Source organism: Dreissena polymorpha, chromosome 15 (genome assembly GCF_020536995.1).
Source record: "Dreissena polymorpha isolate Duluth1 chromosome 15, UMN_Dpol_1.0, whole genome shotgun sequence".
Lineage (NCBI taxonomy): Eukaryota > Metazoa > Mollusca > Bivalvia > Myida > Dreissenidae > Dreissena > Dreissena polymorpha.
Genome location: NC_068369.1, coordinates 14,193,361 through 14,215,464, shown reverse-complemented (window position 1 = coordinate 14,215,464; position 22,104 = coordinate 14,193,361). Strand labels below are relative to the sequence as shown.

The 22,104-nt window shown below is 36.8% G+C and overlaps 1 protein-coding gene across 1 annotated transcript in view; it reads left to right on the top strand.

Moving 5' to 3' along the window:
• LOC127860908 (uncharacterized) overlaps positions 1-22,104 on the top strand; it is a 345,694-nt gene that overhangs the window by 165,741 nt on the left and 157,849 nt on the right. The window contains exons 62-71 of the mRNA XM_052399220.1: positions 6,858-7,031; positions 8,848-9,021; positions 9,220-9,393; positions 9,742-9,915; positions 10,988-11,164; positions 14,846-15,022; positions 15,300-15,482; positions 17,311-17,481; positions 19,191-19,361; positions 19,994-20,173. Coding sequence (XP_052255180.1) covers positions 6,858-7,031; positions 8,848-9,021; positions 9,220-9,393; positions 9,742-9,915; positions 10,988-11,164; positions 14,846-15,022; positions 15,300-15,482; positions 17,311-17,481; positions 19,191-19,361; positions 19,994-20,173 — 1,755 coding nt within the window. The remainder of the gene's footprint in view (positions 1-6,857; positions 7,032-8,847; positions 9,022-9,219; positions 9,394-9,741; positions 9,916-10,987; positions 11,165-14,845; positions 15,023-15,299; positions 15,483-17,310; positions 17,482-19,190; positions 19,362-19,993; positions 20,174-22,104) is intronic.

Sequence of the window (22,104 nt, the reverse complement as noted above, 5' to 3'; positions counted from 1 at the left end):
AATAATTTATTTTATAGAAAAGAGCATAATACATCATTAATAATATAGAATTTCCCTCACGTAATCCGCTATAATTGCGATCTGCTTGTCGGAGTTTTCTAATCACTAGACCACGTGACTATGTGGGCGGAGCGATCGATAATTTGGCGACTGGTCAATTGGTAAAACAATATGCTCTCCACAGTATTTTATAATGTTTGCACTGATCCCGTCGAGTCACGTAGCCTTGTTAACATTTAAATTGCCAATTATTATACTTACTTCGTGAGGGATTATGTTATTTATAGAAAATTCATGCTGTTTTTATTATTTGTCAAGATATAACTTCAAATAAGCAAAGGTTTCCTCGTGAAATTTAAGCTTTTCAACAATTTTTGATATGTTTGTAAAATGCTCATTTAAGGCAATTAGGATCCTACTTTTGTCCTCAACATACACACCGTTCACTAAAATTTTATTTGGCAAATTTCTCCGCAGTTTTGATCATTGTCATTATTAGATATAATTTTCAAATTTTTCCAAATATTTGTCGTACTAGTACCATTTTAACAGCATTGTTGTTATATTCTTTCTTGCTTTTGCGAATTAATGCCGTAGTTTTATTTCGTTACAGTGTATAATTGTCCCAGTCTTTAATTTTGTGGAAGTGATCTCTAACACACATACTTTTTAATAACTTCTTTGTTTATCCATTTTGGCATATGTGTGCTTTTTATTCTCTTTTGCTTGTAAGGGGCGTGCTTTTCTAAAACGTTATTTAAAATTCTATATCAAGATTGAAGGGACATATTTGGATCGTGAACAGTTTCAATTAAGTTTAGTTGCGAAATTGATGGATCAATTTGGAAATCAAATATTAAACACTTTTTAAAGCATCTATATCTAATATTCGAGTGAGTGCCTCGTTTCGAGATTTTTTAGTTAATTTTCCTTGTCATGCATACCGGATAGTGGTCGCTTATAGATATTTGTGGGATTTAAGTAGTACTTACTCTGTCAGTTCGATTAGTATATATATGATCATTATTGAAGACGATTTATCTGTGACTCGGGTTGGTGTGTTAATAAGTTGCAAGAGGCCATGCTTTAATACCGTTTTTGACCACATTTGCATTCATAGGACTTGCTGTCAGCAAAGTATTTAAAATTGAAATCACTAATATGTTATACTCAACATTTAAACCCTCAAACTTATCAAGTAACGCATCACATTTTTCTATCCATATTTGCGTTTCATTAGGTGGACGATAGATAAAATTTAACAGAAAAGATTTTGTGTGTTTAAAGCAAATTTCAATACAAACTGATTCAATCCCATCAGGCTCTAAGTCTGGCCTATGTTTAAATGGTACATGGTTACCTATATAAAGCAAGATTTCGCCACCCTTTTTCTGACTTCTGTCTTTACGAATGTATGGAAAATTCGAAATATTTAACTTTACATCAGACAAATTTTCGTTTAAAAATGTTTCGAAAAAATCAATAACATGCACATTACATTTTTCGGACAACAAAACGTACTTAATTTCATCAAGTTTAGGCAAAAAGTGTTGAATATTTAAACTTACGATATGAAGTCCCTTTTTTGAAAATTCTAAGGTAGACGCTGCTGAATTATCTTTATCCTCGCAACAATTTAATCTTTCAGTTGCAATAGGTTTTGAGATTGAAACATCATTATTATTGCATGACATATTATGACAGCGTTCTGAGTAATCAGAAACTTTAATACTGGCATCAAAGACACGGTCTATATCACCATATTTTAGCACTATTTCGGATTCATTACATATACAAATCTTAAAATTAAAATTTTCACAAACCTTCTTGAGTTCTTTAAATTTGTTGTGTATCAGTACATGTTTGTATCTGTCTACGTGTTCCTACTGAGCCGAACTCAATCGTCTGCATTTACTAGTGAAGTGATTATTGTAATGACAGTACTCACAATGTCTTTGTTGTTGTCCATAATTACTACTGTTTTGATATCTAGATATATTATGCTTCTTGCCATCCCTTCCGTCACGTGAACCGCCATTCCTTGAGCCTCGATCAGATGCGTAACTTCGGAAACCGTTAATTCCTGTTTGCGTCTGATAGCCATCTCGCCTGTGACGTGAGTCGCTATTTCTCATGCCATGACCTGGTGCATGATCTCTGTAGCCGAAACTGCCGGTTTGTGTGTGAAAACTGCCTCTTCCGTCACGTGAAAAGCAATTCATCGAGCCACGTCCTGGTGCATAATTTTTGTAGCCATAGCTTCCGGTTTTCAACTGATAGTTACGTGAATCGCCGTTTGTCGAACTGAGTCGATCAGGAGCATAATTAGCGTATCCATTACTTCCGGATTGAGTATAGTAAGGGGTTACGCTACGATTCGCTTGTTGATCTTGTTGCCCGCTCGTCTTCTGTTTAATGATGTGCACGGCTTTGTTTATTTTAGCCACTAGCGTACTGCAGCCTTTAGCTTGCAGATGTATCCCATCGCTGCCATACAAATGTTTAGCCATGTTATCATTTTCATAAATAAAGGATGTAAACAGTTCAATATATTTAGCATCTGTTTCTTCGCATATTTGTTTAATTATATCATTCAGTGGAACTACATCTGCATCTCGTCTTGGGGCAACTGTGCACAAGTATACAGTGCATTTATGTCCATTTAGTTCATGTAGCAGTTGCTTTATTTCACGGTATGCTTTTCTTGCGTCGCCTCCTTCGGCCATGTCATTACCACCAATATATATTAACACATTTTCGTATTTTGTCATGTCCCATGAATCCAATGTCAAACAAATGTCTTTAATTTCCGCCCTGGTAGAGTTTTAATGTGTGTATTTTCATTTAATCCACGCCTGTTAATACCACTTATAATTGAGTCACCTATTATTAGAGTTTTCAAAGTTTTCTTTGATCTATCTGCCGTTTCCACAATATCAGTATTCACTTCAAGTTGTTGCTCAGTTGAAGACTCTTCTCTCTCTTTTGTATCATGTCCGCTTCCTTTATTATTACTTTTTTGTAATTGAGGTGTTCCCGTTGTAGCTCTTTCACTGCGTTCATTTTGTGCCAACTGTTCTGCCATATTCGTTGTCGATGGGATTGTGTAATTTCCTGTGAAGTGCGTCGTTGGCTTGTTTCATGTCTACTGAGTTTATCCATACTCTGACTAACTGTTTGTTCAATATCTGTTGATTGCTGGTTAGCTAACGAGATTGTATTTTTAACACTTGCGATTTCATCTCTTAATTGCGAAAGTTGCAATGTAGTCTCCTGTTGAAAATTTTTCAATTGGAATTTAGTAGCTAACAGAAGTTCATTCATCATCTTCATTTCCTTAAGAATGGCATTTTCTACCGAGTCTATTGGTGTGGCACAATTAATATGAAAACTAGCCTCGCTTTCTGCTTCTAAATTAGTCTCTGTATTTTCAGTCAAGTCATTTTCCGCTTTTGTCGCTTTCTCGATATTTGTGTCCGCTTTATCATTCTCTTCTTTTCGGGAGTCCTGTTTTATATTACTGTCTAGAAGCGTGTGAGGTTCATCAACACCATGCGTTACAGACATTTTCGTTGATGGGCGCTCGGGATTTGATTTACGCTCCAAGTATGACAGTATTTGCTGTTTCATGTATCCATTTATTTCACTTATCGAATAATTATTTGTCTGAATGTCAGTTTCCATTATTTTGAGAATGTTTGGAAGGTCTATGTCAAAGAAGTGAGCCACGTTTCTACCATTGATCAAGCAAGAGGAAGTTGTGTGGTACATGAAAAACGTGTACAAGTGGTTCTTTTCATCTGCGACTTTATAACGAAGCTCCACTTCATTTGATTTCCTGTCGTTTGCTGGTTTACATAAGTACTTATAATTAAGTGAATGGTCTGAAAAATACTTTTTGCTAGCAAATTTTAACAGTTCATAAGTACCTGTGTTTAGTTCGAGTTTTGTTCCTCCGTTTGATTCTATAATCTCAAACGGTTCCCTTTTTAGTAGATGACAATTTCTTCTTCATATTCACATGTTCGTTCAAACTGTGTTTTCTCACTTCCACATCTTCTCCTTGTTTGCTCACGCCGGAATTGACTTCCACTGGCGCAAGTTCATAATTATTTATTTTCCTTCCCCTTTCTTCCATTTTTAGTGTTTTTCTCAACAGGCGAGCTTTGTTTATATCAAATAATTTGATTTTAGAGTGAACTTCCGGTTGATTTTGCGCGACCGCTGAATCTTCGTTGTCCATTTTTTTGCCGTCAACAATCAGTTACGAAAAAAAAAATAACATGCACATGTAGAGAATTTTTAAAGCTTTATTCCACACTATTTTCGTTTTATTTACTTTATTTATGACCGAAATATCTATTATTTCTCATTTTAATCTTAACGTCTTTTTTCAAACTTGTTTATCCGGACATGACGGTTTAAGGTCAAAGTATTTACAATTGTGTTGCTCAAAAGGGCCGCGTACTATTACTTCCCAGTGTCTTTTCAAAACAGATTGTTTAATAGCTTGACACAAATTTTAACCTATTAAGTACATAATCAGATGCGAAAACACATGTTTACCTTAAAATTCATGGTCACACTTAGATGTCAAATGTTGACCTTCCTCACGTTTGTGTCAAAATAGGACCTGTGTGTTTTCACCATACATTGATGATTTAAAAATAATTTTGCAAATAAATTTTCCTATACTTGTCAGTTTGTGTCAACCATTATGGCTACCTTCACGAGCGATGTCAGACATTGAGGTTAAAGTTAAAAAAAACACTATATTTTCCAAGAAAAGCTGCTTTTTTTCTTTTACCTGCTAAAAGATACATCAAGTATTTTCAAATATGTTGGAACAAATGTCACCCTGAATGTGCGCATGTGTCTTATGCATTGCAACCTTTGAAAGTCAAAAGTAAACCTTAAGTAGTGTTTAAAAAAATAAAATATATTTGTATTCCCAAAAATTTAGGGGATTTTAAAAGAAATTGCATAATTAAATCAGCTTCATGAGAAATTGTGTTGCTGGCAATAACAAAATCACAACCTTGAATGTGGTAACTAGTTGTGACCAGGTTACTTATACATATGCATATGGAAACTGTTGACAAAAATGCACAGCCTTTATTTGTCTACAAGTATTATCATTGCACTGTCAGTAGCATCCACATCATTCCCTTGACTGGTGTAGATCTAGGCATGTAATATGGGATGACAGCACTGAGATACTCTGCAAGTAATGTCTGTTGTGGGCTGCTGAGAGTAGCTCATCCATCGCAAGGAGTGTCCACTGTTTCAAATTGTCAATGCAGCATCTTTGTTTATGGCATCGACAGCGACCTACCTTTAGCTTGTCATGGAGCATATTCTGCACAGACAGTCGTGTCAAAACTGTGCTAGCTTTCAACGTTTAATGGTTGCCAAAAGGGGCTATTGTGGGCCAACAAGTTTTGCAGTCATCTTCCGGACATACTGATTGGTCTTGTGCTCTATGTTGGAGATGCGGAGCAGTCTCCTGGCATACTTGTGTTCAAAGGACCTGTATCCTGTCTAACAGGCGTGCAATTTGGTTGACACAATGATGAACTGGTAGAACCTGTATATAGTTAAGGAAGTTGATGGAGCTGCTTACTCCAAAGTACTTGAAGCTGGTCACTTTTACCTGCTTCACGCGGTTGATTGTGATGTCTGCACTGTTGTTTTTTTTATGCTGTTCACCATGATCTTCGACTTCAACATGATGACCTACATAATGCCACTGCTCTTTCATAGAGTCTGTTGAGGGGATCTTGGATTTCAATGCTGGTGTCAATGTAATCAACATTTATAAAGTTGGAGATGCGTCCGCCACTAATGCAGATAGAGGTGTGGTGGTCTTGGAGGGTCCCTGCGTGATCTTCTAAAGGATTTTTTTTTAAATAAGACCGGAGAGAGCAGACATCCCTGACGGTTGCGAGCAGACATCCCTGACGGTTGCAAACTAATGGTCATCTCTTTGTGAATGTTTATACAGTGTTTTTCATTCCCCTCCTCTTTGGTATATTTCATCTTCTTTGTCACCTTGCTTTATGGTATTCTATCTTTGAGTGAGTCTAGGCTGGCGTACTTCTCTATTATTTTGTCACAGAGGCCCGTGATCTTAGTCATCATTTATTGTTTGTTCTTCATTTTCTCTCTCCAAACAACTTCTTAATTTAAACATATTTATTTCTTTTGGCAAGTACAATGTATCAATATTCACAATACAATAGATATCAGTAAAGGACGAAAACGAAAGAAACAACTTCTGAGGCCGATGAAGGCAGGATTTACATCAATAATTTGAAATGAGCTGAGTCATTCCTTATGCAGCCAGGGTATCTCAAGCCCGGCCTGTGCATGTGCATGACTATATAGAGAAATGGATAGCTCCTGCCGAGACAAAGCATGTATTGTTTGGGAATATTTGTCACAATGTATCCAGAGAATTCTGGCCAGTTATTGGAAGTTAATGTTTTGAGGACACAACAGCCTTTAACTGATTATTTTGATAAGTTTATCATAAGCCAAATCACCATGTTTACAACTTTCAAAATATGTTTGTAAGTGTTAGTGAAAGTGTAAAAGCAAGATCAGAAAAATCAGCTTTGCTTCTAGATTTTGAAATATACATATATCCGCTGTTTTTAGATAATCATAGTAAGATTACTTGAAAAACATATTATTTCAAAGTCATATGTGAATACTGAATGTCAGGTCTGCACAAATAAACAAATAAAAGAGCTTTTAAATAACCAGTCTTACCTGTTCATATGCATGAGCCTAGCATTTTCCAGCTGTTCTCTACGTTGACATTTATGCCATCTCTCATACTCATGTTTTTCTAGACTGTGGCCTGCTGTCTGCCCCCAGTAATGGTGCCATACAATTGTCAGGGACACACTTCCTGGATACGGCCGTGTTCTCATGTCACCGTGGATACCAGCTCTCTGGCCCCCCTAGTCTAACATGTCAACTAAATGCATTATGGGACAATATCCTACCAGTGTGTCAACTGAGAGGTAGGCTGGTTGAATAGGCTTTAACTTTTCCTGCCATGGCTGCTGCTAAATTCCAATGCCTAAGTGCATGAATTTTGAGTAAAACACTTTGAGTATGCAGGATTATCATTGTTGGAAAAGATACATTGTTTATATAAGAGAACATGACATGAATGCATAGAATAAATGATATAACAATTTCAATGTAAAATTTTCACCAGTAATTTTATATACTAACTATAACATTGAGTTACAATTTCAGATCACATTTGTAAAGCAGCTTTGAAATATAATGATCTCTTTTAAAAGCACACGTTATGACTTATACTAGAATCACCATAGACGTCTGACGTCGTCCGTCCCTTTATCTGTATGTCTCTCTACCCATCTGTTCATCTGTCTGTTATAGGACACAAACATGTTTGCATATATTCTTTTTTCAATGTGTAATATTAACATTTGCGATAATCAATCCTGTTGATATGAGGTTGTTTTGCATTTGCTTTTTTAATTAGTTGTCCTATGGCAAAAAATACAAGAGTTATGACCCTTTTTAACACTTACTTTAGAAAAATTATAAATGTTTTATGTATGACACTGTATATTCTCTTTCTACTAAGTTTTATCAAACTCATACCCGCAGGGCGTTAATGGCCACATTCAGGGAGGTCAAATTATTTATAAAGGCTTTCAAATCAAACATCTCTTCCTTTGAAACCATTCGGCCCGTAGGTTTTATATTTAGTGTGTACCATTGTATTTTGGTTCTCTACAATGCTTTGCTAAAAAAGATCTAGTCTTTTTTTTACTGTTTCAACTCATAGTATTACGAGCTGCGTCAGTATATTTGTGGCTACTGCGGCAAGTTTTAGTTACAACATTGTAAAAATATAGTATTCTAAAACAAAAACAAAAAAGCTAGATAGGCTACTTAAAACGCGGAATAAACTATGCTTTAAATTTTAATGTTAAGTTACCAGGGTCTGTATTCACCAAACAGTTCTTGCACTTAATAAAGAAAAGACTGGGAGCCAAGAAAAATAGGTTAAATATTTAAATATGTACAGGCCGTCACTGGTTCTTATGTCATTAATAAAATGTTCTACATAAAGAATAATATAGATAAAGGTGTTTAATGCAAAGTTTGTCTCAAAATTCAAGCAATCCTTTAGTATTCACTTAAAGAATACTCTTTATTCGTAGACTTATGCCTAAGCATTGTTTGGTGAATACAAGCCCCAATTTCCTCCTGATCTCTGTTAATAAAGACCTTAAACCTATGACAACAGGATTCCTCCTATCTTGGAAAACTGGGCTTAATGCATGTACATCATCCCAAATTAATCGTGCATTGACGATAAGCCTGTGCAGTCCACTAAGGCTTAGATCAGGAACAAAATGTTTTGGCTTTTATGGATTTTGTTATGCCCCCAGATCGAATGATCGGGGGTATATTGTTTTTGGCCTGTCTGTCTGTCTGTCATTGTGTGTGTCTGTCCAAAAATTTAACCTTGATAATAACATTTGAAATATTGAAGATAGCAACTTGGTATGAATGGGCATGCCTTTATATCTCATGGATCTTCACATTTTGAGTGGTGAAAGGTCAAGGTCATATTTCAAGGTCAAAGGTCAAATATATGGCTTCAAAGCGCAGTAGGGGGCATTGTGTTTCACAAACACAGCTCTTTTTTTTTAAGTCTTTTATTAGTGAAAATCCAGCTTTCGCCGAAAGTATCAATTAGTGTGTGGTCAGATAAGGCAAATTTCGACAACACTAAGCATTTGCATAAATCCCAGTTTTCCCAGAATGCTCCTTATAAGATCTTTTCTGCAGACTGTGGTCGATTGGCTGCCCCGAGTCATGGGTCAGTGACCCTGACTGGCACGGTGTTTGGGAGTGTAGCGACGTACACGTGTAACACAGGCTACTATGTGAGTGGTATCATCAACCGTGTCTGCACGGAGAATGGCACATGGGGTGGAGCGGAGACCTCCTGTCGAATATATGGTATGATGGCATAACCTGATGTGATAAGTCTTTGTTAGGTTATTGACCAGAAATTGAGCATATGTTAACCTGTTTAGTGTTTGTCAAAGATTTGCAGTAACTCATGATGATTAATCAATTATGTAAATATTAGCTTGTACCTGTGATAAGCCTGGACATGTTTAAGTTCATAAAGCATGTTTCTTTTTGCCATTCCAGAATGTGAGCCGTTGCAAGCGCCTGACAACGGGAACCTCATGGTGAATGGTTCCCAGTATGGGACAATGGCCCAGTTCAGCTGTAGTTTAGGGTACCAGCTTTTCGGGCATGAAACCTTGTCCTGCATCGAACCAGGCATCTGGAACTTTGGTGTTCCAACATGTGCAATCACCAGTATGTACCATCCATGGTCTGTAAAACATATATGTGAAATGCTTTAAAACTTAAAAAAAACTATTTGATGAATATCAAATTATGAATTTGAAGGGCAATATCTCTTTGTCTTGAAGTAACAAGTCCTGGAAAAATGTTTGATTTATTTTTCTTCATTGATGTTTTCTTATGGTGAATTTTCAAAAAGACTTTGTGTTTTCAAAACTTTTTTCTACCATAGTTATTTTGTATAAATGTGTTTTGCAATGTGGGGGTTAAAAAACAATTGTATTTGATACTGAAATATTAAGCAAATACAACTGTTTCTTACCACACTCTCAATGTCTGCTCAACCGTACTGTTTCCCAGATTGCGGAGGCCTGGTAGATCCACCAAATGGTCGTGTGTCTGCCACTGAGACAACATTTGGTCAAGTGGCATCGTATACATGCAACTCTGGGTACCTGTTGAATGGAATGCAGAACCGTGTTTGCATGACAGACGGACAGTGGTCTGGAACAGAGCCAGTGTGTAGACCGCGAGGTAAGAAAAGAGCAATGGAGGAGTTTATGCTCATCTTGATTTAGTAACAATAACGTTTCAATCAATTACTGAACAATCATTATTATTTGTGGGACATCAATCTTTGTTGATTTTTTGGGTTGATTAATCCACAAATTATACACAAGTTGATTTTTTTTATGTTTTTTATAATATCAGAAATCCATGAATTTACGTTGTTTACGAAAAAAATATTATTTTAAAAAATTATATGCAAACAAATATAAATGCTTGAACAATTAGATTGGCAGCCCATCTTGGTGTCATTGAGAAAGTAGTTTGTTGTATTAACTCAGCTTGATTGTTAAATATGTCAAAAAGTGAGCCTTAAGTATATTTTGAATAGTGCTCAGTGTTTGTTAGTTTTATTGTTTTTATGCCCCCGGATAGAATGATCGGGGGAATATTGTTTTGGCCTGTATATCTGTCATTGTACGTGCCAGTCTGTCACAAAACTAACCTTGGTCATAACTTTTGCAAGATTGAAGATAGCAACTTGATATTTGGCATGCATGTGTATCTAATGGGGCTGCACATTTTGAGTGGTGAAAGGTCAAGGTCATCCTTCATGGTCAAAGGTCAAATATATGGCTTTAAAACTGCGCGGTCAGGGGCATTGTGTTTCTGATAAACACATCTCTCGTTGTGTTTGTGGTTTTTATGCCCCCGGTAGGGTGGCATATAGCAGTTGAACTGTCCGTCAGTTAGTCAGCTGTCAGTCAGTCAGTATATCAGTCCGTCCGTCTGTCCGGAAAAAAAAACTTTAACGTTGGTCATAACTTTTGCGATATTAAAGATAGCGACTTGATATTTGGCATGCATGTGTATCTCATAAAGCTTCACATTTTGAGTGGTGGAAGTTCAAGGTCAAGGTCATCCTTCAAGGTCAAAGTTCAAAAAGAAAATATCTCAAAGCGGCGCAGTAGAGGGCATTGTGTTTCTGTAGAACACATCTCTTGTTTTTATTAATTCATAAATTAATTGTTAAATATAATAAAACTGAAGTATTCATCAAGGAGTATCTGTCTGTTTTACTTATAACTTTTTATTCTAGAATGTGGCATGCCCCCATCCCCCCGCAATGGCTACGCTAACTACACGGGTGTAACATTCATGAGCTCTGTACTCTACCAATGCAACAAGGGCTACCGGCTGGCTGGTTCCCAGTCTGCCTCGTGTCAGGCAACTGGCTCCTGGTTACCATCATTCCCACCCACATGCATCATCAAAGGTAAAATAATTTAAACCAAAGACTGAATGACTTGCAGCATTTGTAGATGTTGTAGAACTGAGTCCTTATCTTTAATAAATGTGTAAGTCCACATAAAACAACACCTAGGTAGTTGCAATAACTCTCAGCTACCGACAAACGTGTGTGCAACCTATGTACTCGCAAAAGCTCAAAGCACTCAAGAAAAACACCTATATTTATGTATTGTACCTGCATAAACTGATCATCTTTTTGCAATTGCAATTCTAACTTGGCTGCATGCAACCAGCAACCATAGTTTGAACAACAAATCAGAAATATATAAGGGTTACAATAATTTTAAAAAGAAAACTATTTTGTTATATTTTTATGACTACAAGAAGATGAATATGATTTCATAAAGTTGCACTACACAATTTTCTTCTCCCCATCATTAACTAATGCAAGAGATATAAAGCCATTTAATGATCTGTTTGTTTTGTATACATATTTCGTATTTACTGAAAAATGCGTCCTGCAAAGCTTTGATACCTGCATGGATGTTGTCTTTTTGACCTCATGGTTACGTAATGACATCGACATCGACTTACTTATACCAATTCAGGAGGTCTAATTCACAGCACATTGACCTACTTTTTTTATGCCCCCGGTATGGTGGCACATAGCATTTGAACAGTCTGTCATTAAAATTGAAGATAGCAACTTGATATTTGGCATGCATGTGTATCTCATGGAGCTGCACATTTTGAGTGGTGAGGACAAGGTCATCCTTCAAGGTAAAAGGTCAACAAAACAAATCCAAGGGAAGTAACAAGTCTTAAAGGGAGATCATTTCTTTTTATCATTTGGCAGGTACAAATCATTTTTACAAGGGAAGTAATATTTTTTAAAGGGATAGAATTAAAAAAAAATCAAAGCGGCGCAGCAAGGGGAATTGTGTTTCTGACAAACACATCTATGGTTTACTGAGACGTTTACTTTGACATACATTCAGAAGGTCCAACGTTTGTTTTAATCAAAGATAACGCTGTTACTCTACCATCAATATTGCTGTGTACAATGCTTTGATACTTGCATGGATGTTTTCAACATAATCTTTTCACATAACACTGACAGTGACCTAATTTGTTAAGACTTGTTTGAAATGTCAACATTATTGGGTAAACAAAATTGAGTGTTTGCTTAACACCAAAACTACTAAAAAGCTTTCATATTTGCATGCCACACTCAGTACACATATGTCACCTGACCTGATTTTGACCTTGACACTGACTTAATCTTTTAATAGTTTTTTTAATGGGCTAAGGAATCACTACTGACAATTGTTCTACTGGGGACATCACCATTTATTGAAAGCAGCCTCTTTTGTTGTTGTTCAGCTCATAAAGTGCTTTATTGCGTTTTGGCTTCATACTCTTCAAACATTAGAGACTTCAGAAAGATGGATTATTCCTTTGTCACTAAATCCATATTGTCTGTTCTAATTAACCCAAAATATTTATCACACTTCTAAAAAATGGAAATATAATTATTCTTTTCAAAGATTGTATTTACCTTACTGATACCTTTATATTAATTTGTGCATAATTCTCAGTATGGTTACTGGAAGATAACACAGGTGGTTAGCGTGTGGCTATGATATTAATTAGTGAAAACATCATTTTGAATGATAAATAATCATATTATAACGAAAAATTAACTTTTCTGAAAAAAAAAATTCACTATCAAATATATATATAACAAGGTATGCAACTCAAAATCACCCCAAAACGGGGTGCATCGCTTTGAACAGCCATATCTTCATCAATTGTGCAGCGATTTTCACGATCTCGGTCTTATTCAACGCAGAAATGAATTTCCTTTCTGGAAATGTATATGTCTTGCAATATTTTTACAAATGCTGGGTCAACTTTTAAGAAATAACACGATACACAACACGCATGACCCAGTTGACAGTGATCATGTATTCTTTATGAATGAAATCTCCAGTCGTAAAGACACACCTCCGCATTGGACCAATGAAATCACTCGTATGTTTAAAATGTCAGTTAGTTGAAATGTATGTAAACAAAGGTTTCAAACGGCGCTGGACAGTTAGTCTTGATGCAGAATGTAACGACAAGAACGGTAATAATGTTTTTTCATACGTTTTATTGAACTATGGTATCGAACTACATGAACTTTGTAGGGAAGTTGCCCTTTACTCCGTGAAGATTTCAGTCTTAAAGACAGCATGATCACTGTCAACTGGGTCATGCGTGTTGTGTATCGTGTTATTTCTTAAAAGTTGACCCAGCATTTGTTAAAATATTGCAAGACATATACATTTCCAGAAAGGAAATTCATTTCTGCGTTGAATAAGACCGAGATCGTGAAAATCGCTGCAAAATTTATGAAGATATGGCTGTTCAAAGCGATGCACCCCGTTTTGGGCTGATTTTGAGTTGCATACCTTGTTATATGTATATATTTGATAGTGAAATATTTTTTTTTTTCAGAAAAGTTAATTTTTCGTTATAATATGATTATTTATCATTCAAAATGATGTTTTCACTAATTAATATCATAGCCACACGCTAACCACCTGTGGAAGATAATATTAATTTCACAATTGATGGTGAAAAGAACAAACCAATGTTTGTTATGATTATTTTTATTTTAAACATTTTGCTCATGTTATCACCGTAAAGGCAAGCTTTTCTACTCGCCCTGGCAGCAGCGTCTGGGTCCGAGCAAGGTGTAAGTTTTTGTAAAAAGCTGTTTGTCAGAAATGGCTCATATTTTGTGTTTATGTTGGTTTGTATTGTGCTGTATTGTGCTGTATTGTGCTGTTTTGTACTGTTTGGGCAATCGGTCACTTGCCTTAAATAAAGGACAAACTAATTGTTTTTAATGAAAATTCAATACTGCTCCAGCAGCTGGAGTTTCACTTCTTTATATTGAGGGATTTTTTTGAATTATGAAACATGCATTCACCATATTAAAATGGCAATAGGTCAAGTTTGGTAATTCTATATTGACGATTTCAAAATAAAGGGCTATTTTATCCTTGTTCCTTAAAAATTTCAGGGAAAGGTCAGCTGTTAAGATAACTATAGTAATATCAAAACAAAAATCAAATATAAATCACGTGTTTAGTGTCTCATATGATGTTTTTGGAATAAGATAATCAATTAATTGCCTATTATACACGAAGTTTTATACTATTAAATTTTGGTATACAATATAGTGACAGATTGAATTTTTTGGAAAGCTAGTTTTTCTCAGGAACAATATCGCTTTAGTTTGCATTTTGGGAACATTTGGGTCAAGGTCAATAGTCAAGGTCACTCTTAGACATCAAAATGGAGAACAAAATATTGAAGAATATAGAACAAAATATAGAAGAGTATAGAACAAAATATAGGAGAATATAGAACAAAATATATAGAAGAATAAAGTACAAAATATAGAAGAATATAGAACAAAATATAGAAGAATATAGAACAAAATATAAAAGAATATAGAAACATAGTTTCCGCCTAAACTTAAGGTTTATGTGTCTCAAATGACATTTTGTAAATCAGAGAAGAAATGAATTACTTGCTATACAGGGATAGTTTGGATAAGCAAAAGCAAAGGCAGAAACTCGGACAAGCTGAAGAAAGTAAAGCAGGCTATTCTCCAACAGCTGTTTTTATTTAATATTGTTTAATGTTTTAGACTGTGGTACAATAAACCACATGGTATTGGGGTCGGTGACTTATACACAAGGCACCGTGTACAACAGTATTGCCACTTTTTCTTGTCCCCTTGGTTACCGATTGCTTGGAAACAGAACTGTCACCTGCCTGGAAACTGGGATGTGGAGTGCCAATGCACCTGCATGTACACCAGTGGGTAAGTATTCTGAACTGGATTTGAATGTATAATAATACTGATTCTCCATTTGAGCTTCCTGCGAAACTTTAATTCAGTAGACCTGTTAATTATCAAGACAGTATACATATGGCAAATTGTTTATCTTGATAATACTTTCATATTTAACATTTATTCAATACTGTTTCTTTTTAACGATTTAATACTGTTCAGCAAGCTATGATATGCCTCTTGAACCTTCAAATGACCAACCTATTTACTTCTGGACAGTAAATGTTCTTATTTATGCTTTGACCAGACTGTGGTACGTTAGCCCCGCTGTCTGCGGGCCAGGTCACATATCAGACAGGAGAGACTGTGTTTGAAAGCGTTGCAATATTCTCATGCAATGTTGGTCACATCCGTATGGGGCAAAATAGCACGATATGCACAGCAAATGGCAGTTGGGACCCCTCCGAGCCACCTATCTGCCAGATCAGAAGTAAGGATTAAACAATATTGAAAACTTTTTTGGTGCTCTGTTTTATGCATGATCGTTATTCTGTAATAAAACAAAAAGATGATCTGCACAAAAAATACAGTAACTTGAAGTTGAACGTATATTATTGCATAAACTCTATCTATAATGCCCTCTGGCGGGGTGCAGGAACTTGGCAAAAGCAGGGTTTGAACGGGAGAAATCGTGTATTAACAAGGCGATTTACGCGCCGTTCAAGCCCTGTTATGTGTTTTTCATATCCATAATCTGGCCCACGCGCAGTTACTTCCCTTCTCCAGCCTTCGACGACTTTCCAAGCATAAATGGGGAACTGAATAAGCACCAGTTTCCTCATGCATGCAGGGATAATGGCTATGACTATTTCAATCCACTTTTCAAATTATACCATCTGCACTCTCTTGACAACAGCTTTATTTTATTGGCAACGTCAATGAAGTAAGGCTATTTACTCAACACTTTCAAAGACTATGCTGTAAATTTAAGTGTTTATGTACCTTCAACGTTCCTGTTTTAAATTCCAAAATAATTCCTCATTTCTTACTTTGCGCGGCTGCATTTCAACTTTGCATTAATCTACTGTTTAAACACATTTTAAATCGAAAACTGTCTATTCGAAGGTAAAGCCTCGTCATTTCGGATGATGACCGAGTAAGGCATCTGTAAAACACAACCTTGAACTGTATTGAAATAATCGAATTATTTTGTCGATGTCGAATGAACAAGAGATATTGTTTTCAATGGTATTTTAATTTATTTTGGTATGTGTTATTTGTTTATGCAATAATATCGAAAATACACATTTTCTCGGACATGATCATCTGCGGGCGCTCTCAAAATCCGTTCCTGCCCTTGTGCTGTGCACTCGGGCAGGAAGGGATTTTTCGAGCGCCCGTAGATGATCATGCCCTCGAAAACGTGTATTATCCCTATAGCCATTTATTGTTTTTATTTCAAACTTTATTGTTGAAGCATCGCATGCTGGTTGCTCATACATGTATACGAAAAAGTCAAGAAAAGTGTGTGTAATGTAGAGGTGGCAAAAATTCACAAAGTTATATCTAAAGCCCCATAAACACTCAAAAATCAATGAATATTTCGTAAAGTATTTTTTAAAAAGTTAGCCCACAAAAAAGTTAACCCATTAACAAGTCAGTTTTCCGAATAGCAATAGCCAATCTTTCAACACTAGATGTTGTATAGTAACAAAGCATTAACGAGATACAAAATGCTTGTTTTTATTTTTTTGTGGGACAATAATTATATTCCATGTTAATTTTCCGCGAAAAATTTCGAACATTTATGAGTGTACATGCGGACCTAATAGAAAACACAGGCGTTAGTGCTCTCTAAAATTACGATAAAGATTAAAGATCCATTTACACAGCTATGTATTGCCCCACATACACTTTTATTTGTGCATGGTCTCTTTTCATTTTATTCTTGCTGAATCGCTGAGAGCAGGACATCCTCGCTTGAGCTCCGCTAATTAATCACATTATGGTTATTCATGAGAATAACGCTGTGTTTCCGAAGCTGCCCAAAGCCCATCTTTTGTTTGCTTTTTAATATTTGGGAATTGTGGCAGGGAACTCACATGGCATATATTGTCACACAAAAAATAAAAAGAAGCATTTATATCTTGATAAATCTATGTTACCCTACAACATCTAGCAATGAAATGTGTGCTATTGCTATAAGGAACATTGATTTTATATGGGTTAACTTTATTAAAAAAAATAACAAAATATTTAACGTAACATTTGTTGATTTTGAGTGTTTATGGGGCTTTAAGGTATTGTCATGATTTCAGACTGCGGGAACGCTCCCTCTGTCCCATTTAGTACTTCTAATGGGACAGGCACAGTATATGGCAGTACAAGATTCTACACTTGTAACACCGGGTACCGGTTGGCTGGGGAGAGGCTGATTACTTGCAGGGAGGATGGTATCTGGAGTACCCCACCCGCCTGTGTAACCATCAGTAAGCATCAGTATGTTACCACACCCACCTGTGTAACCATCAGTAAGCATCAGTCATGTAAACCACACCCACCTGTGTAACCATCAGTAAGCATCAGTCATGTTACCACACCCACCTGTGTAGCAATCAGTTAACATCAGTTATGTTACCCCACCCACCTGTGTAACCATCAGTAAGCATTAATTATGTTACCCCACCCATCTGTGTAACCAACAGTAAGCATCAGTAATCTTACCCCACTCACCTGTGTAGCCATCAGTTAAAATCAGTTATGTTACCCCACACACCTGTGTAGCCATCAGTAAGCATCAGTCATGTTACCACAACTGTCTGTGTCACCATAAGTAAGCATCCCTAATGTTGCCAAACCCATCTGTGTAGCCATCAGTTAACATTAGTCATGTTACCCCACCCATCTGTGTAGCCATCAGTAAGCATCAGTCATGTTACCCCGACCATCTGTGTAGCCATCAGTAAGCATTAGTCATGTTACCCCACCCATCTGTATAGCCATCAGTAAGCATCAGTCATGTTACCCCATGCATCTGGTTAGCCATCAGTAAGCATCAGCCATGTTACCCCTATACTTTTTATAGCCATCAGTAAGCATCAGTCATGTTACCCCCACACTCTTTGTAGACATCAGTTAGTAACTGTAATGTTGTCCCTTACCTGTGTGTAGCAATAAGTAAGCTTCAGTTATGTTACCCCACCCATTTTTGTAGCCATCAGGCAGTATCAAACGTATTACCCCACCCATCTGTATAGCCATCAGTACGCATCAATCACGTTACCCCACCACCTGTGTAAATATCAGTTTACATAAGCCATGTAACCCCACCCACCTGTGTAGCCATCAGTAAGCATCACTCATGTTACCCCACACATCTGTGTAGCCATCAGTAAGCATCAGTCATGTTACCCCACACATCTGCGTAGCCATCAGTAAGCATCAGTCATGTTACCCCACCCACCTGTGTAACCATCAGTAAGTATGAGTCATGTTACCCCACCCACCTGTGTAACCATCAGTAAGCATCAGTCATGTTACCCCACATATATGTGTAGCTATCAGTATGAATCAGTCATGTTACCCCACACATCTGTGTAGCCATCAGTAAGCATCAGTCATGCTACCCCACACATTTGTGTAGAAATCAGTAAGAATCAGTAATGTTGCCCCACACATCTGTGTCGCCATCAGAAAGCATCAGTCATGTTACCCCACTAACCTATGTAGCCATCAGTAAATATAGTCACGTAACCCACCCATACTTCAAAAAATTGTATTTAGTGTTTTTTTTCTGTAAGGTTATTGGTAGATGTCCAGCCATAAGTAGGGACAAATGGCCTTCATATGTGATGATGATTCAGTAATGTTCCTGTTTGTGTCAATACCATATCTTTTTTGTTTGAATGTTTATTTTTGTCTTAAGAAGGTATATGTATTATGTATCATGCAATTGAAGATAAAAACAAATGAATATTTTTATAATTTATTTTTTAATTAATGTTACAATACCTTATGCTCAAACATGTTAAAAACACTTATATTATGATGCATTTTGCTTATTTGTTTAAAACTTCTGGAGACTTTTTGATTCCTCCCTGCATGCCTGTAAAAATAAATAAAGTAATACTTTTGTATTTTTACATGTTCTGTTGATGTATATCATGGTTACTGAGGAATAGTGGCCCCTTGGTTACAGTGTGCACAAGCCTAACCCTGAGGAATGGTCAGGTGACCAGTATGAGTGGAAATGTGTTTGGCAGCACAATAACGATACAGTGTAACCAAGGATACTACACCAACGGATCCAGCTCTCTAACCTGTGGCCCTGAGGCACAGTGGATACCAAACACCTTGTGTCTTATCCATGGTAGAATAAAGGACATTGGCCATTTATAGTTCCATAATTTGTATGTTTTGAAAATTCAAAATAGGTGAATTTGATGAATTTAATAAAACTGGGCTTAGTGAATTAGCATAATGAGTTAGCTTAGGCTAATCTGAGAAAACTCATTATGATCATGCACTCAGTCCAGTTTTTCTGACAGAGGCCTTTTAATTTGCAAAACTTGAAACCTAGATATTGATGCTTCAAAATATAAAAGCTGAGTTAAATGACTCAAATCATTTTCATGTGTGTCAATCTTTTTTACAATAATATACATAGATCTATTGCTAGATTTTATAATTTATAATGTTATTTTTGGTATCCTGTTCATTTATACATATATATGTAATAAGAAAAAAAGTGATAGTAAAACATGTCCAGTTTTTCAAAAATGCATTAATTTTTGCGAATAATCATAAAATTAACCATTTGATCTGAACTTAACAAGTACTCCACGGAAATGATTGCTGTAACGTTCACAGTGTTTATGATTATATTGAATGTATATCAATTCTTATAATATTTAATGGCAGGGTCTTATAATATTTGTATTAAAAGTCACTGTTATATTGTTTCCCAAAACTGGTTTCTATGACAACCACCTTGCTATTCAGACTGTGGCCCAGCTCCAGATGTTGGTCAGGGCACTGTGGTCCTCACACAGGGAACCATCTTTGGCAGCATAGCACAGCACTCATGTGAGACCGGGTACCAGATATTTGGTCCCGTATCCAGACATTGTGGGGAAGCAGGAAAGTGGGAACCATCAGAGCAGACACGGTGCACCATAAGAGGTGATATTGAAAGCTGCAATAACGACCACAAATGGCAAAAACAATAACTTGAAAAGGGACATTCAAAACATATTTTTAATCCAACCTGCTTTCATTTGTCAATACATTTATTTTAATGTCATAAATACATACCTGCTATCCCTAGCTATACCTTTCTAGGTGGGTTAGCTTCTCCAGAAATCTTCAAAGTGCCGGAATTCGGCCACCTCTCCCACTGAAAACAGATTCAGGTTAAACATAGTACAATGTTACCTAACCGGAAATCAAGAACCGTAACTCATCTTACTTTTCTTGAGACACACCGTGCAGATCGCCATTTTCTATCGGCTTTACATTTGGACTTTTAGTTCAATTCTGCTTGTGGAATTGGGTTTGAAATTGATGAATTGTATAATTTATCGTTTCTTCTCCATTCAGAAATCTTTTTTTGTATTATTTCGTTGATAATTCACAGTTTTTCACTTTTTGCCGGATTTTTCCATGTGCTCATGATTTGAGCACGAGGATTTCGTGATTTTTGTCAACAAGTTATTGACAATTTTGTACATGTAAATACTTTGTTTAACTGATTATTTCAATTATTTTGTTCTTTTAGCAATGTTTTCGTACGCGGATTCGCTTCTTTTTATACTTTCAGAATAAGAATGAGTTTACAAACGAGAGATTCGTGTGGACACATTAAGGCTTTGTGGGATTTCCATAAGACTTGTTTGTCATGCACTAATTGTTCCTTTGAACACAAATGCTCTGTTTGTAGTGCGTGAGACGATGCGACGTGGCAGAAAGCAATTCGTCGCAGAACGTTTCTAAGCAGAAAACGTACAGATGAACCTTCATCAGATGAGAATTCCCGGTGACTTTACAGCAGACGTCAGATGATCAATTGCAGCATCAGTCACGGCGTATAACTTTAATTGTTTTCAGCTTTGCTGGGTGTTTGTACCTGCTCATGTACATGAGCACGTACTTATCGTGATCTTCATCAATAAGTAATTGAGAAGATGTGTACTGTGTTAATATTCTTCTCATGTGTTACAAGATCGTGCATAGCGTGTTCTTCTAATGCATTGACAGAATGTTTATCATTTGCCATTGTGTGCAATAATGATTTTACTTTCCATATGACAATATTAATAATGGTCATTTGAATTATTATCTGTTTGAATTAAACTTTGTTTAAATTACGATCTTCGGCAGTCGTATTATAGGTTATAGGTACTATTGACTTTCTCTTTTACAATAATAATAATGAATGTTAATTAATTTCATTATGGACAAATAATGATTTTATGTACCGTATGATAATCTGGTCTGTGACCAGTTTATTGTTGAATATGTTTTGCTCTTGTCTTTCATAAAATCGACTACATGATGGTCACAGATACAAGAGTGGATTAATACCCGGTGACTTTGAACACCACAGATGACATGTTGCAGAAAAAGTCACCGGGTATCAGGCAAGATGGCGATCGTACTTTACATCGGAAAGTCGATCAACATCAGACCATATTGCGACAACCGTCAGCCGGTCTTTGCCTGATGGCATTGGTCAAGGACATCGACCAATGCCAGACCAATTGGCACCCGCCATACGGTCATTATCCGGTGACAACGCTGGTCATATGACCGGTACGTCACCGTGTACCGGACCGGTCACCGGGGACCGGTCCGGGCAATGACCGTTCACCGGTCATCGGGGACCGGTCCGGTCACCGGTCAGACCAACCAGTCGCAGGTCAACGGAGACCGGTCCGGTCACCGGTCTGACCCACCGGTCATCGGTCCGACCCACCGGTCAACGGAGTCCGGTCATCGGTCACCGGTCCGAACCACCGGTCAACGGAGACTGGTCCGGTCACCGGTCCGACCCACCGGTCACTGGTCACCGGTCATCTGTTACTGATGACCGGTCCGACCCACCGGACACCGGT